This window comes from Antechinus flavipes, chromosome 5 (assembly GCF_016432865.1).
Source record: "Antechinus flavipes isolate AdamAnt ecotype Samford, QLD, Australia chromosome 5, AdamAnt_v2, whole genome shotgun sequence".
Lineage (NCBI taxonomy): Eukaryota > Metazoa > Chordata > Mammalia > Dasyuromorphia > Dasyuridae > Antechinus > Antechinus flavipes.
This window is the reverse complement of record NC_067402.1, coordinates 35,355,837-35,370,255: the sequence shown is the minus strand read 5'-3', so window position 1 is coordinate 35,370,255 and position 14,419 is coordinate 35,355,837. Positions and strand designations below refer to the sequence as shown.

Below are 14,419 nucleotides of genomic sequence, written 5' to 3'. Positions count from 1 at the left end.
GATCCTGCTGTGGCACTGGGCAGCCCTCAGTCCTACTTCACAAAATGCTTTCCCACCTGTTAGCTTATTTGTCCTCCCAGCAATGCCCTCTGTGTCGCTGAGAAGAGAAGACTCCTGAAACTCAGAGCTTCCCTTACAGAAGTCCAATGGCAGCTAACTGGGGAAGGCAGGACTTGGGGTGACTGAGTCAGATTGAGGACAGGAAGAAAACTTGGGGTGGTCTGTCAGCCCAAGCTGTTCATAGCACCTCCTTCGTACAGAGGGTGACTGACGCAGGATCACACAGTAGGACGGCTCGGATGTGGAAGCAGGAAAACCGTGTGTGTGTGGAAAGGGGAAGGAGATTGTGTAGGTAGCATTAGGAAGACTAGACTGGGGACCTTGGGAGACGAGTTAAAGCGTTTTCTCTCATTCTGTGGGTTCAGAGCTGGCCCTGCAGGAGCCATTTTTGGCACCTTCACCATTTGTCCTGCTCTGTTAGAGGCTGTTGCTTAAGGCCTCCCATTCACCTTGGTTATGATGTGCCGTTTAGTAGGATCAGTTTCTGCAAATGTACGGTGTTCATCCCAAGCCCAAAGGCGTCCTGGTCCGGAAAGGCAGTTTTGTCCTTTGTGGGCCATCAGGTCAGAGACCCTGCCTTGAAAGCACTGGTGAGCACCTAGGACCTGGCCCTGGAAGCCTCTGGTAGCGTCTGGTCAGCAGAGGGCGCTGCAGGGCAGGCCATAAGCCACACAGCCTCCCTCGCCATTTGACCTGGGAATGGACAATGGACACTGTTAATCAGTGGCAGTTAATCACCAACCATTTCATTGCCATTATTTAGGAATGGAAAACCACAGAGTGAGAAATAGTGGCTTTAGGTTAGAGTAGCACTAACCTTGGGGCATTTAAAAACCAGCCACTAAAGGAAATACACAGAAAAGATGAGGAGATTAGACTGACTTTTCTTGTTGGGAGGAGCCCCTTGGTGCCTTAAATCTTGTTTCCCAGGAGACCAGGATTCAGGATTTGGCAGTTTTCAGGGCTAATTATTTTTCCTTAGTGTTTTGAAAAGGTTTGTCTCTATTAGCCAGAATATTCTGAGAGGTTTTACTCGATAAAACATTTAGTTTTGAAATGAGGAATCCTGGAATATGGCAATGTGAAAAAATGGAGGAGGAAAGATTGTGTAGGATATTATTGTGATAAGAGCAGCAGCAGGAGAAATGAGATGAGATTTCAAGAGTGTTTGTCTGGCGCTTTATTTTAGCAAATACTGCTAAATGGCTTTTTTTTTTCCCATTAAGAATTAAAATCATACATTTTATTTGCTTTTCCACTTTAGGGTTGATTTCTTTATTCCTGATGTTCCTGTGGTTGCTGGATTCTCGATTTGTTCAAGCCCGAGCCTGTTAAAACGAGAAAGTGCTTTGGAATTAGCAGTGAAATATACCAACCATGCTTCCTCTCTCTGGGTCCATACCAAGGTAGGGGCAGTGCGCACTTGGCATCCCCTTGTGGCTGTCTGCACTTAGAGGATCTAGATTTAGTTCATTTTACCCACTCAAGAAATCTAAACTTCAGTGAAGAGTCCATCATTAGAATGTGTTTTATTGTATATTTTTAAGCATTTTTTTCTGAGAAGCATTTCTTTACTTGTTGCTTCATTAAGTTTTGTCTCTTCCTTTCTGTTCTGCCATTTTAATCTTTCAACTGTGTTCTCTATCTTTACGAATTCCTCTATGAATTTCTTGGTATTCTTTATGGCATTAAAACTTCTGAATCAATTTTTCTTGTCATTCCATTTGTAAAATTTGTAAAATCTGCTTCATTCTTCCTCATTTCTGTTTTATCTTACTCTTAGAAGTATCACCTCACTAGAGAAGTAATGGAATGAAAGCACTGCCCTTTAGTAGAAATTAATCTGTGTTCCAAATAGGGCTTACTAAGGGTAAATCGCCCTTTTCCCTCTGTCCTCTGTCTTTATCCCCATTTATGCCTCTCTACATAATTTTGGCTTTCAACTTGAACCTTCATTTCTACTTCTACCTGTAGTCTTTTTCTTTCATTTTTGTTTACATCTTTACTTGTGCATAATTTTTTTAAATTTTGTGTTATTTTCATTTTCTTTCCTTTATCTGAAGGTCTTTATACTGACCATTTCCTTAATTTGCTATCGAAGCTATTAAATTTAGTAACTGTATATCTTGAAATTTGAAGTGTAGGCATTCATTCTGGAGGCAGTCTGTGGATTATTTCGATGGTTGTCCTATTTTTTGCTTTTAGAAGTTTGGGGCAACTTTATTGTGTGTGTGTGTGTGTGTGTGTGTGTGTGTGTGTGTGTGTGTGTGTGTGTAACGTGATGTATTTCTTTGGAACACCTGTGATTTTTTAGTTGTCTCTTGATATTCTGGCTTGTTTAGAGATCATGTCCTTTTTTTCATGCTTTTGCCATTTCTTTTTTCTGTAGTCAGTTTTTCCTCTACTTCACTATTTTTTGTGTTTCATTTCTGTTAATCCCTCCCCTCCTTTTTTTTTTTTTTTTTTTGCTTCTTTGGAGAAATATACTTTAGATTCTCTCCCCCCTCCCCCCCCATTTTCTAATTGAGGTTTTTCTTATTATTTATTAATGAAAACTCTAATTCTTAGGAATTTCATTTTTCTTTTGAACATTCTGGAATTTCTTGCTCCATGCTCGCTTATAATTCTTTGTTTCATCAGCTATTGGTTCATTTTCCTTTGTCTTCTAGTATTTTAAGAGCTTGTTGAAGGTTGAATGCTCATCTCTCTTTGTAGTTTTGGGATTCTCTCGGTTCATTTATCTGCTGTGTTTTTAATGGATTTCCTTCCCCTTGAAGTCTTATCTTTTTTCCCTCGTATTCCCCCATTACCCACTTTCTGACTCCCCTTTGCTTGTGGATGCACTCCCAGAACTAAGCTGCAGAGCGACCTTAGCCTTTTTCCATACCGGAGGATTTTAGTTTTGACAGTCTTGGTCTCTGCCTTTAGTCTCTGGGAGACAAAACTCACCCGCTGAATTTCAGATGTGGTGAAGTCATTCATGCTTATCTGCTATCTCATTTCTTCCTCACCCCTTGTGCTCCTCTGGCTGAGCTGTATTAGCATCTGCTAATTTTTCGCCAAATTCAGGAAAGGCTTTGCTGACAAAACCTATACAGTTTGGGTGTCTCCAAGCCAGGGGAAAATTGCTTTGATTTTTCTCCTTCTCCCATCCCTCCTGTTATGTGGTTGGGCACAATCGGTGTCTCTGCTTGTTGTGGGGTGGAGTATACGAGCACAGCGGGCCCGGCATCAGCTCCTGGGCCCTGGTGGAGGGGAGCCTGGAGGCTGGTGAATTGCTGAATGAGCTCCTTATCGATTTGCATTCTCCTGAGTTAAGTCAAGCATTTCGCCTTGTTGGGCTTCTCTTTTTTGGTCCTATGGACCCTACAATTATTGTTCACATGTGGGACATAATTGCTCTTTTCAGAAATTTTCTGAAGTTAATGGGAATGGGCTCTAGTTTCTAGGCTACCATCTTGGTAGTCATTTTTTTCCTTTAATATGGAAACAGGTAAGGGGCAGTTAAACAGCACAGTAGACAGAACAGGAGGTTCTGAGTTCAAATCCAGCCTTAGTCACTTAACACTTCCTAGCTATGTGACCCTGGGAAAGTTACTTAACTCCAATTGCCTTACTAAAAGTGTGTGTCTGTGTCTGTGTGTGTCTGTGTGTCTGTGTGTCTGTGTGTGATCAGCTTCTGTTGAACTTGAATCCAAATAGTCAGAAAGCCCACATCCCTGTCTTTGTATTCTCTTACAGTGATCATCCATGTTCATAAGTGGGATAATGTATATAGTTAGATTCTGTTCAGCACAGTCGTAGTGTTAAACATATCAGACTATATTCCATTTTATTTAAAACAATAATGGGGGCAGCTAGATGGTGCAGTGGATAGAGCACCAGCCCTGAAGTCAGGAGGACCTGAGTTCAAATGTGGCCTCAGATAGGTCCTGGCTGTGTGACCCTGGGTAAGTCTTAACCCCAATTGCCTCAGTCAAAAAAAAAAAAAAAAAAAGCAATAATATGGTAACTATTACCTCAAAATGTCCATTAATCTGAACTTCCCATTTGCTAGTTATTCTGAATAAATTGGTATGTATTATAATTTTCTGGTCACTCATAGAGTATTTGAATATAAGGAGGTTCCAGTTTATTGAATAGATTTAGTTTTATACTTGGAATTCATTTCCCCACTGAAACCATGTTTTATTTTGTTTTTTAAATTGTGCTTCAGTTTAATCTGCACTATACTAAGTAGCAGAAAACTCAGCCATCCTGTGTAAGATGCTTTTTTGGGAAGCTGTCCCAGGTTCCAGTTTGAGATGCCAGGAACACCTTCCCACCAGTTACTGGCATCAGTGGGCTCAAGGATATCTGTTGTGCACCACTTTCCCTCCTGACCGTGGGAACCTGGGAGCCTTTTAGCTCAGAGCCATTGGTGGTTCCTGGGACAGACATTCCAACAGGATGAGGGCTTTAGATCTGGAGGAGGGGCCGAGAATCCAGGGAGATGGGGGTAAAGAGCCCCTCGGATCTGGGCTTTCCTGTTGGCATCTCCTGGGGGGCATTGCACAGATTTTCTTGTTGTCTGGAACTGCCAGGATTGGCCCACCCACCTTCCTTTTCATAGCCACCTGTTGTTTCTCATTAGTGTGTCCTTCCTTCGTTGACCCTGGGGGGTTTCTGAGGAATGTAGGACCTTTATAAGGTTTTCTTTTTTGGTAAGCAAGGGAGAAAGCGGGGAATAACAAGGCTGCCTTTGATGCTTTCCCTCCTTTCCCTCCCCTCCCTGTAGTACACAGATATTTTTGTGTTGTTTTTTCCCTCTGTGCTTTAAACCACATAGGGAATGACAGTCACCCACTGCCATTGGTGCTCATGGCGGTCTGCCAAGGGAGACGAGAGCCGGCACCAGAGAATGGCTGTGGGGGCTCGGCGCTCCCCTTCCGCCTAGCCAGGTTCCACTCTGCCCCTCGTCACACATACTGGCCAATGAGAAGCAGGGGGGTTGGGGGAGAATAGAGGAGGGGGAGGAAGAAGAGGAAAATCTGAGGAGAAAGGAGTGGACATCCCACTCAGCCATAACTAGCCTGAATCAGAAGCCCTCCCTCCCTGGCTTGGATCCCCTGTCCTTGGGGACCCATAGATGAGGAAGCATCAGTGACCAATGTAAGCCCCAGACCCTCAGTGTGAGGTGAATTACAGGCCTGGGACCCTCCCCACAAGGAGCCGAGGGGCAGCATCCACAGGACTCCCTCCATGGTGGAGCTGGCTGCCCAGCCCCCAGGCCGCCGCCTCAGATATCCCCATGACCATTGTGGCCTGCCATATTGCCGTGTTTCACTTGTGGGTGGCGCTCTCCCCCCATGGCCTTTTTTGTTTTGGCCGCAGCGCCTTCCTGCCACCTTCCTCTTTAAAATGGGACGGCAGAGTCTGGGACGGCAAGGTCTTGTGAGGGGCTCAGTCAGCTGCTGTGCCCTCCCCCGGGAGGGACCTTGCCTTTCAGTGCGGTGACTTGTTCTGGAAGGTCCTGTTCCGGCTCTGCCAGTACTCTGGCCTGGGTCCGCATGCTCATCCCAGGGAAGATCCGGCACAGCAGCCGGTCTGAAGCCCGACTTCCCCGGAGCCCCTCTCTGGTGGCTTGTTGTCCTCCCTCTTGTGTGTCATTTTTGCCTTTTTGAAGGGATGGCAGCTACACAAGAGAAGTTGGCTGTGGGCGGTTACAGAAGGAGGACTCCGAGTGAACGTCTTCATTTATGTTCTCTCTGGGCTGTGTCGGCCGCCACTGCCACATTACGGTGTTCTGGGTCTGTGCTAAACTCAGGGGCTGTTGAAAATCCTTTTCTTTATAAATATGAAATCTATCACAAATGAACTCTTTTGCACATAATTAAAAGCAGTGTCCTTTAAGGTGTTTATACATTAATCTTCTTTACGAGTTTATTCCATTCATGTATCCCTGGTAGTTTTTATCTTTGTCAAAAGACAGGTGACAGCTGATTCTCTCGCATGGTAGGAATGAGAAGGTAGCCCCACTGAAGAGTGTTTAATAGCCTTGGGGATGATGGGCTGGCTCCTGGAAAGCCTTGACTCTGCATGTGTTTGCTGTGGTACATCTCCAGCGCTGGAAATGCTTCGTGAAACACAGCAAGCTAAATTAGACTTTATAGGCTTCCTCTTAAGCATAGACTGAACCATCAGAAGAATCATCCCATAGTTTTCAGTATTCTCAGGTTCGTATAGAGACAAAAGGGATTTTGAAAGATCATCCAGTCCCCTTACTTCAGGCAGATCTATACAAAAACTGTTCTTAAGCCATTCAAATTGCTTCATGTATGTTTTTAATTATTAAAGAAGGAAATTTTAAAAGTACCTTTGGTGATTAGCATATCAATTTCCACTTGTCAGCTACTTTGACTCTTGCTCCACTTTTCAGTTAATTTCTTTGTCCAAAGTGAGAAACTGCTACCGTTTTTCATATAATAATATCCTCCCTATTTAAAATAGGTTCTATTTTACAGGCATTATATTTTAATTCTGTTCATTTTCTGTAATGTTTCTGTAATGTTCCTAATGCTTCATCATTCTCTTAAATTCTCTCCAAATTTCCCTCATCTTGCTGAACTCCAAACTAGATAAATTTCATCAAGTCAGCTGTCTTCTAAGAAGATTCATCCTGTTTCCTTTATCTGCGTAGGTCAGATTTACAGGAACTGATACTCAGTGAAATGAGCAGAACCAGGAGATCTTTGTACAACAAGATTAAGTGATGATCAACTGTGATGGACATAATCATGACTCTTTTCAACAATGAGGTGATTCAGCATCCAGAGAGAGGATTGTGGGAACTAAGTGTGGATCACAACATAGTACTTTCACCTTTTTTGTTTGTTTGTTTGCTTTTTTATTTCTTTTTTCTCCTTTTTGATCTGATTTTTCTTGTGCAGCATGAGAAATATGGAAATATGTTTAAAAGAATTATACATGTTTAACCTATATTGGGTTATTTACTGTCTAGGGGAGAGGGGCATGGGGAAGGGAGAGAAAAAAATAGGGAACACAAGGTTTTGCAAGGGTGAAATGTTCACTTTATTGTGCATCAGTTCATATAACACTTTCCAGGTTTTTTTCCAAAAATATCGTGCTTGTCATTTCTTCTAGCACAATATTTCATTACAATAATATACCATAGCTTGTTTAACTATTCCCCAAATAATGGGCATCCCTTCGATGTCCAATTCTTTGCCTCCACAAACAAAACTAATATAAATGTTTGTATGAATAGATCCTTTTCCCTCTTTTTTTGGATCTCTGTGATATAGACCTAGCAGTGGTCTGGATCAAAGGATATGCACAGTTTTATAGCTCTTTGGACATAGTTCCAAATTACTCTCCAAAAAGGTGGAACCAGTTCACAATTCTACCAACAGTACATTATTGTCCCTCATTCCCTCTTGTCATCTAACATTTTCCTTTTTTGTCACATAATTTTCTGAGAGATGTGAGGAAGAGAGAAAAATTTGGAACACAAGGTTTTACAAGAGTGAAATGTTGAATGTTTCAATTTGCATTTCTCAAATCAATAATGATTTAGAACAATTTTCCATAGCTGTAGGTAGCTGTTTTTTTGTTTTTGTTTTGGGGGTGGTGTTTAGTCCAAAAACTGCTTGTGTCCATGCATGTCTCCATGTATCAATGGGAGAATGCTATTTTTCCCTTTCTTTCATTTTTTTAAGCGAGTCTTCTTTTTTTTACTGTGCAATTTTAATTTTTTTATAATAGCTTTTTATTTTTCAAAACATGTAGTATGGATAATGGAAGAATTTAGGACCAGAGTATATATTGAGTATTACAAAATGAAAAACAGATCATTTGCTTTTATAAAATTAAAAGGTTTCTGCACAAACAAAACCAGTGTGACCAAAATTATAAGGAAAGCAGAAACCTGGAAGGGAAATTTGTAACAAGTATCTCTTATAAGGGCTTCATTTCTGATGAAATGAAATTTTATAGAAATTTGACTCAGTTCTCTATATATCTGAGAAATGAGGAGTTTATACAAAATGATCTGTTTTCCATTTTGTAACGCTCAATTTATATTCTTTGGTCCTAAATTCTTCCATTATCCATAAATCTGACAGATAAACTATTCCATGTTCTCCCAGTTTGCTTATGGTATCACCCTTTTATGTATAAATTATTTATCCATTTTGACCTTATCTTTGTATACAATAGGAGATGTTAGTTCATACTTAGTTTCTGCCATATCATTTTCCAGTATTCCCAATAGTTTTTGTCAAATAATGAATTTTTGTTTTAAAAGCTTGAATCTTCAGGCTTGTCACATACTAGATTACTATAGTGAATAGTATAATATAGTTTGTGCCTAATCTGTTCCAGTGATCTACCGCTCTATTTCTACACCAATGGCAGATTGTTTTGATAATTATCACTTTGTAGTACAGTTTGAAATCTGGGATGGCTAGACTATTTACTTTTTTTAAATAGCTTTTAATTTATTTTTATTTATTTATTTTATTTTCATTTTATTTACAATATTTATTTATTTACAAGTTATTTTATTATAGCTTATTCTATTTTATGCATGGGTAATTTTTCAGCATTGACGTTTACAAAACCTTCTATTCCAACTTTTCCCCTCCTTCCCCCCACCCTCTCCTCCAGGTGGCAGATAGACCCATACATGTTAAATATGTTAAATACAATATATGTATACATATCCATACAGTTATTTTGCTGCACAAGAAGAATTGAACTTTGAAATAAGGTAAAATTAACCTGAGAAGAAAATCAAAAATGCAAGCAGACAAAAACAGAGGGATTGGAAAATGGTATGAGTGTTTCATACACATTTCCCAGAGTTATTTCTCTGGGTATAGCTGGTTCTATTCATTATTGAACAAATGGAACTGATTTGGTTCATCTCATTGTTGAAGAGAGCCATGGCCATCAATATTGGTCATCATATAGTATTGTTGTTGAAGTGTATAATGCTCTCCTGGTCCTGCTCATTTCACTTAGCATCAGTTCATGCAAGTCTCTCCAGGCCTCTCTGAAATCATCCTGCTGGTCATTTCTTACAGAACAGTAATATTCCATAACAATCATATACCATAATTTATTCAGCCATTCTCCAATTGATGGGCATTCATTCAGTTTCCAGTTTCTGGCCACTACAGAAAGGGCTGCCACAAACATTTTTGCACATACAGTAGACCATTTACTTTTGCATTTTTTTTCCATTGATTTCCTTGGTATCCTTGAACTTATGTTCAGTTCGTCACTCAATAAATAAATTTAGATAGAATTGTCATCTTCATTATATTGGCTTAGTCTACTAATGAGTAATTAATGTTTTTCCAGTTGTTTAGAGCTGATTTTATTTGTGTTTTGTAATTGTGTTCATAGAATTCCTGAGTTTGTTTTGGCAGAGGCAGATAGACTCCCCAAGTGTTTCATATTGTCTCCAGTTACTTTAAATGGAATTTCTCCATCACTTGCTACAGGACTTTATTGGTAATCTGTAGAAATGCTGATGATTTACGTGGGTTTATTTTGAATCCTTCAACTTTGTCAAAATTATTAATGATTTCAAGTGGTTTTTAGTTGATTTTTCTAGGATTTTAAAATATCACATATCTGCAAAGCGTAATAGTTTCGTTTCCTCATTGCCTATTATAATTCCTTTAATTTCTTTTTCTTCTCTTATTGTTGTAGCTAACATTTCTAGTATAATATTAAATAATACTCATTGATCTGCTTTTTATTTTATTGATATAAGCAATTAGAGATATACATTTTTTGCCTAAGGTCCACTTCAGCTGCATCCCTTAAATTTTAGTAATTGTTTCATTGTTGTTGTTTTCATAATAGAAATTCAGTTGTTTCTAATTTGTTCTTTGACCTACTTATTTTTTAGGATTAGATTATTTAATTTCCAGTTAATTTTTAATCTCTTTCTATTGTCTACTATGAAGTATGATTTTTATTGCATTATGATCTAAAAAGGATGCATTACTATCTTCTGGTATTATCTGTTTCCTCTTGTAACTCATTAAACTTCTTCAAAAATTTAGATGCTATACCATTTGGTGGATATATGTTTAATGTTGATTTTACTTCATTGTCTATGGTACCTTTCATCAAGATATAATTTCCTTCCTCATCTCTTTTAATTATATCTATTTTTGCTTTTGCTTTTGCTTTTTCTGAAATCATGATTGCTCCCCCAGCTTTCCTTTTTTTCAAGTGAAGTATAATAAATTCTGCTCCATCCCCTTATCTCTGTTTCAAATGTGTTGCTTGTAAACAACGTATTACAGGAGTCTGGTTTTTAATCCATTGTTGCTGTGTGCTTACATTTTATGGTAAGTTCATCCCATTCACATTTATAGTTAGGCTGTACTTCCATTCTATTTTTCCCCTGTATATTCCCCTCTTTCATTCACCCCTCATTTTTTTTCCTTCCTCAAAAGTATCTTACTTCTGTTCACCCCTTACCCAATCTATCCTCCCTTCTTTTAGTTTTTTTTCTCCACCCCCTTTTATTATTCCCATTTCTTCTTAATTCCCTATAGGGAGAGATTTCTGTGTACAACTGAATATGTATGTTATTCTCTCTTTGAGCCAGTTTTGTTGAGAGTAAGGTTTAAGCTTTGTCTGCCACTCACTGCTCCCTATCTTCGCCTCCATTATAATAGCTCTTTCATGTCTCTTTTATGTAGGACAATTTACCCCATTCAATTCCCTCTTTTCCTTCCAGTGCAATTTTCTTTTTCACGCTTTGTTGTGTGTTTTGGGGTATCATTCCATCGAAAGTATCTTATAGGTATACCTTCTGTCTATATTCTGTCTCCTTTACAAATATTATCTTGTCATATTGAATTTCTTATGTTTTCTCTTTCTTGTTTATTTTTTTACCTTAGAGTCTTGTAGTTGAAAGTAAAATTTTTGTTCAGATTTGGTCTTTTAATTAGGAATTTGTAGAAGTCTTTTATTTCATTAGATCTCCATTTCTTTCCCTGAAAGATTATATTCAGCGTAGGTGATTCTTGGTTGTAATCCTTACTCTTTTGCCTTCCAGTATATCTTATTCCAAGCCCTGTGGTTCTTTAATGTGAAAGCTGCCAAATCCTGTGTAGTTCTGATTGTAGTTCCATGGTACTTGAATTGTTTCTTTTTAGCTGCTTATGGTACTTTTTGCTTGGTATGTGAACTCTGGAATTGGGCTAAATTTTAAAAAAGAAGGAAGTCAGATGATCTCTAAGGTTGTTTTCAATTCTGACATTCTAGAATTGTAAGTCCTGGACTTTAGTCACAGGAGCTACTTCCAGTGTCAATTCCAACATTCACTAACTATATAACAAGCTCCTCACCCTCACTCCTATCCCATGTTACTGGAAAGTCACTTAACCACTATAGGTCTCAATTTTTTCATCTGTATAATAATATTCCATAACATTCATATACCACAATTTATTCAGCCATTCCCCAATTGATGGGCATCCATTCAGTTTCCAGTTTCTGGCCACTACAGAAAAGGCTGCCACAAACATTTTTGCACATACAGTAGACCATTTACTTTTGCATTTTTTTTCCATCGTTTTCCTTGGTATCCTTGAACTTTTGTTCAGTATGTCGCTCAATAAATTTAGATAGAATTGTCATCATTATATTGGCTTAGTCTACCAATGAGTAATTAATGTTTTTCTAGTTGTTTAGATCTGATTTTATTTGTGTTTTGTCATTGTGTTCATAGAATTCCTGAGTTTGTTTTGGCAGAGGCAGATAGACTGGGGTTTAGGGGGGAGAGGGAAGGAGGGGGCCCAGGCTTGGGATCCTGCTGCAGTGAGGCTGGGACCTCCCTTCTCTCCTGCCCTAGTACAGCCTGAATCACTGAATGCGGCCTGTCAGAGCCCTGTTGAAGCCCTTAGCTTAGAAAGGCCCAGGTCTTCTTGTGCATCCAGGGTCACGTCTGGCGGTCCTGATCTGTATCTGGGCCTCGGACCCCGAGGGTTCTGGGGAGAAGGGGAGCTGGTGACCTTGCCCAGACCTCCCTCACTTGTATGTCACGGCACCACCTCCCTAATGTCAGGGTCCTCTTGGAGAAGGAAGGACAAGCCACCAAGGCAAGAGAGACTTCCTGCTGGGCTGGGAAGCCAGATTAATTCTGAAGGGGTTTTTCTAGTTGTTTGGAAGGGAATGTGGGAGGGAGCGCGCCAGCGCTGGCCGTTCTCGGTGGGTTGTGCCCTCCCTGACCTTCCTTCCGCTCTTGTGGGTGCGGATGTCCGGCTCTGCCCTCGCCTCCACACTGGCCGCCCCCACGCTACTGCCTCTCGTCAGCCTTTGGGCATGCTCCTCGGAGCGCTCTGTCTCTCACGGTGGCTTTCCCTGTCAGGCTCATCGTGTGGGTTATTCCCTTGACTCCGCGTCAGTCTCAGCAAGTCTCCGAGCGCTCTCCGAACCTCTCCCTCCTGTCACTGCTCACGGAGTGGGGCGGCTTCCTTGCAGCCACTCTCCCCTTGAGGTGCGGCCACGGAGAGTGTGCCCACGGCTGAGCTGCGCCTGTGCCCCGTGGCTGCAGGGAGGCCTCTGACGCCGTTCCCTTTCTTCTCAGTGCGCACTCGGCTCCGAAGTGACTGTTCGAGTTGGCGGAAACTTCTACTTTGACCCTCAGCCTTCGGATCCCCCCGTGAACTTAGTGCTGATAGCTGGTGGCGTGGGGATCAACCCCCTCATTTCCATCCTGCTGCACCTGACCGATCTCCAGAGGCATCGGGACAAGAAGGGAAGCGGCTATGAGATGGGAAAAGTCAGGCTGTTGTACAGTGCGAGAAACACCGACGAGTTGTTATTTAAGGTGGGTGAGTAGGGAGGTGGGGACGTCGCCCCGCGGCCCTGACACCCAGCGGAGCTCTTCTCTGGGATGCACCATAAAGCAAGGCAGACCGCCCCCTTCTGGAATGAGCTTGGGGGCTTCTTCCTGGCTGCCGCTGACTATGTCCCCCAGCTACAACCTCTGCCCCGAGTCCCGGGCACTGGAGGAGGGCCAGCCTTGCCCGAACAAGGCAAGCTCCCTGGTCTAAATGGACATCGTTAGAAGTCACATCGCTTGGGTGGGCTTTGGGGCTTCACCAAAAAAGTACCAAAGAGCAGAGAGAGTTAAAGACACAAATGTGGTCAGTGGAGCCACAGCTGAATTATTTGTGCTTGAGAAAAAGCAATCCCAAGAGTTCGTAATACGCCTGTTAGCATATTCATATTTCAGTTAAAGCCAGAGAATGCAATGCATTTGAAATGCTCTGGCCTGCCCGGCTGCAAACAATGTCTAAATAAAGAGGGAGGAGGAGAGCTGGGGTGTGGGCAGATGGGGAGCCGGGCTGATGGGGCACATCTGCTGGGAGTCTTCCAAGTGTGGTGTAACTAAGTATGTTTAACATTCCAGAAGAGCATTCTCAATTTAACAAGTGCATTTCCTGGGAAAGTCAGGTGTAATTTCTATGTCACACAGCAGACGACAGAAATCAGTGAAGAGCTTCGGCCGTATGTCACTGGTGAGTACGGCGCAAGACCTGCCCTAAGATGCGCCGGCCATTCGGGCCACAGATTGGGTAGTTGTGGTGGTGGAGCAATGGAGCAAACTTTAGTTTGTTTTTTAAATTTATTTATTTTAAGCATTCCTTCTTGGGGGGAGAGAGATAGAAGAGGAACCAAGTTAAGTGATTTACCCACTGGTAGGTGTATGAAGTTGGATTTGAACTCGGGTCTTCCTGACTCCAGGGATTATACTCTATCCACTGTCACCTTAGCTGTTCCACTTTTTTTTTTTTTTCAATTTTTAAAAAATTTATTTTTATTTTCAAAATTTACTTTTTGCATTCTTTTGAAATTTTGACTTCTAAATTCTCTCCCTCCTTTCCACTCCTTCCCCCATCCACTGAGAAGGCAAAAATATGATATTAATTACACATTTGAAAGAGCAGCTGAGTTGCATAGTAGATGGAGTGCTGAACATGGTCAAGAAGCCTCATGTTCGTGTTTGCCTCAATTTCCTTATTTGTAAAATGCAAACTAATCCAGTATCTTTGCAAAGGAAACCCCAAATGGGTCCCAGAGACTCAAACACAGTTGAAAAATGCTTGAACAACATACATAGGAAATCAGGTAAAGCCTATTTCCTTACCAATGAATGAACAAATAGATAAAATGAGAAGATTATACTTTAGTTAGCACACACAAGTGCATCAATTCTTTCTGTGGAAGTGAATAGCATTTTTCATCATGAGTCTTTTGAAATCGTCTTGGAGTATAGTATTGATTAGAATTAGAAGTTTTCCACAGTTAATTATCATTGTAA

At 41.0% G+C, this 14,419-nt stretch overlaps 1 protein-coding gene across 2 annotated transcripts in view; it reads left to right on the top strand.

Annotated features, from left to right (window-relative positions):
* Positions 1-14,419, top strand: part of OXNAD1 (oxidoreductase NAD binding domain containing 1) — a 44,460-nt gene that overhangs the window by 23,617 nt on the left and 6,424 nt on the right. For both annotated transcript variants that reach the window (XM_051961450.1, XM_051961451.1), the window contains exons 5-7: positions 1,325-1,466; positions 12,680-12,922; positions 13,508-13,616. In XM_051961450.1, coding sequence (XP_051817410.1) covers positions 1,325-1,466; positions 12,680-12,922; positions 13,508-13,616 — 494 coding nt within the window. The remainder of the gene's footprint in view (positions 1-1,324; positions 1,467-12,679; positions 12,923-13,507; positions 13,617-14,419) is intronic.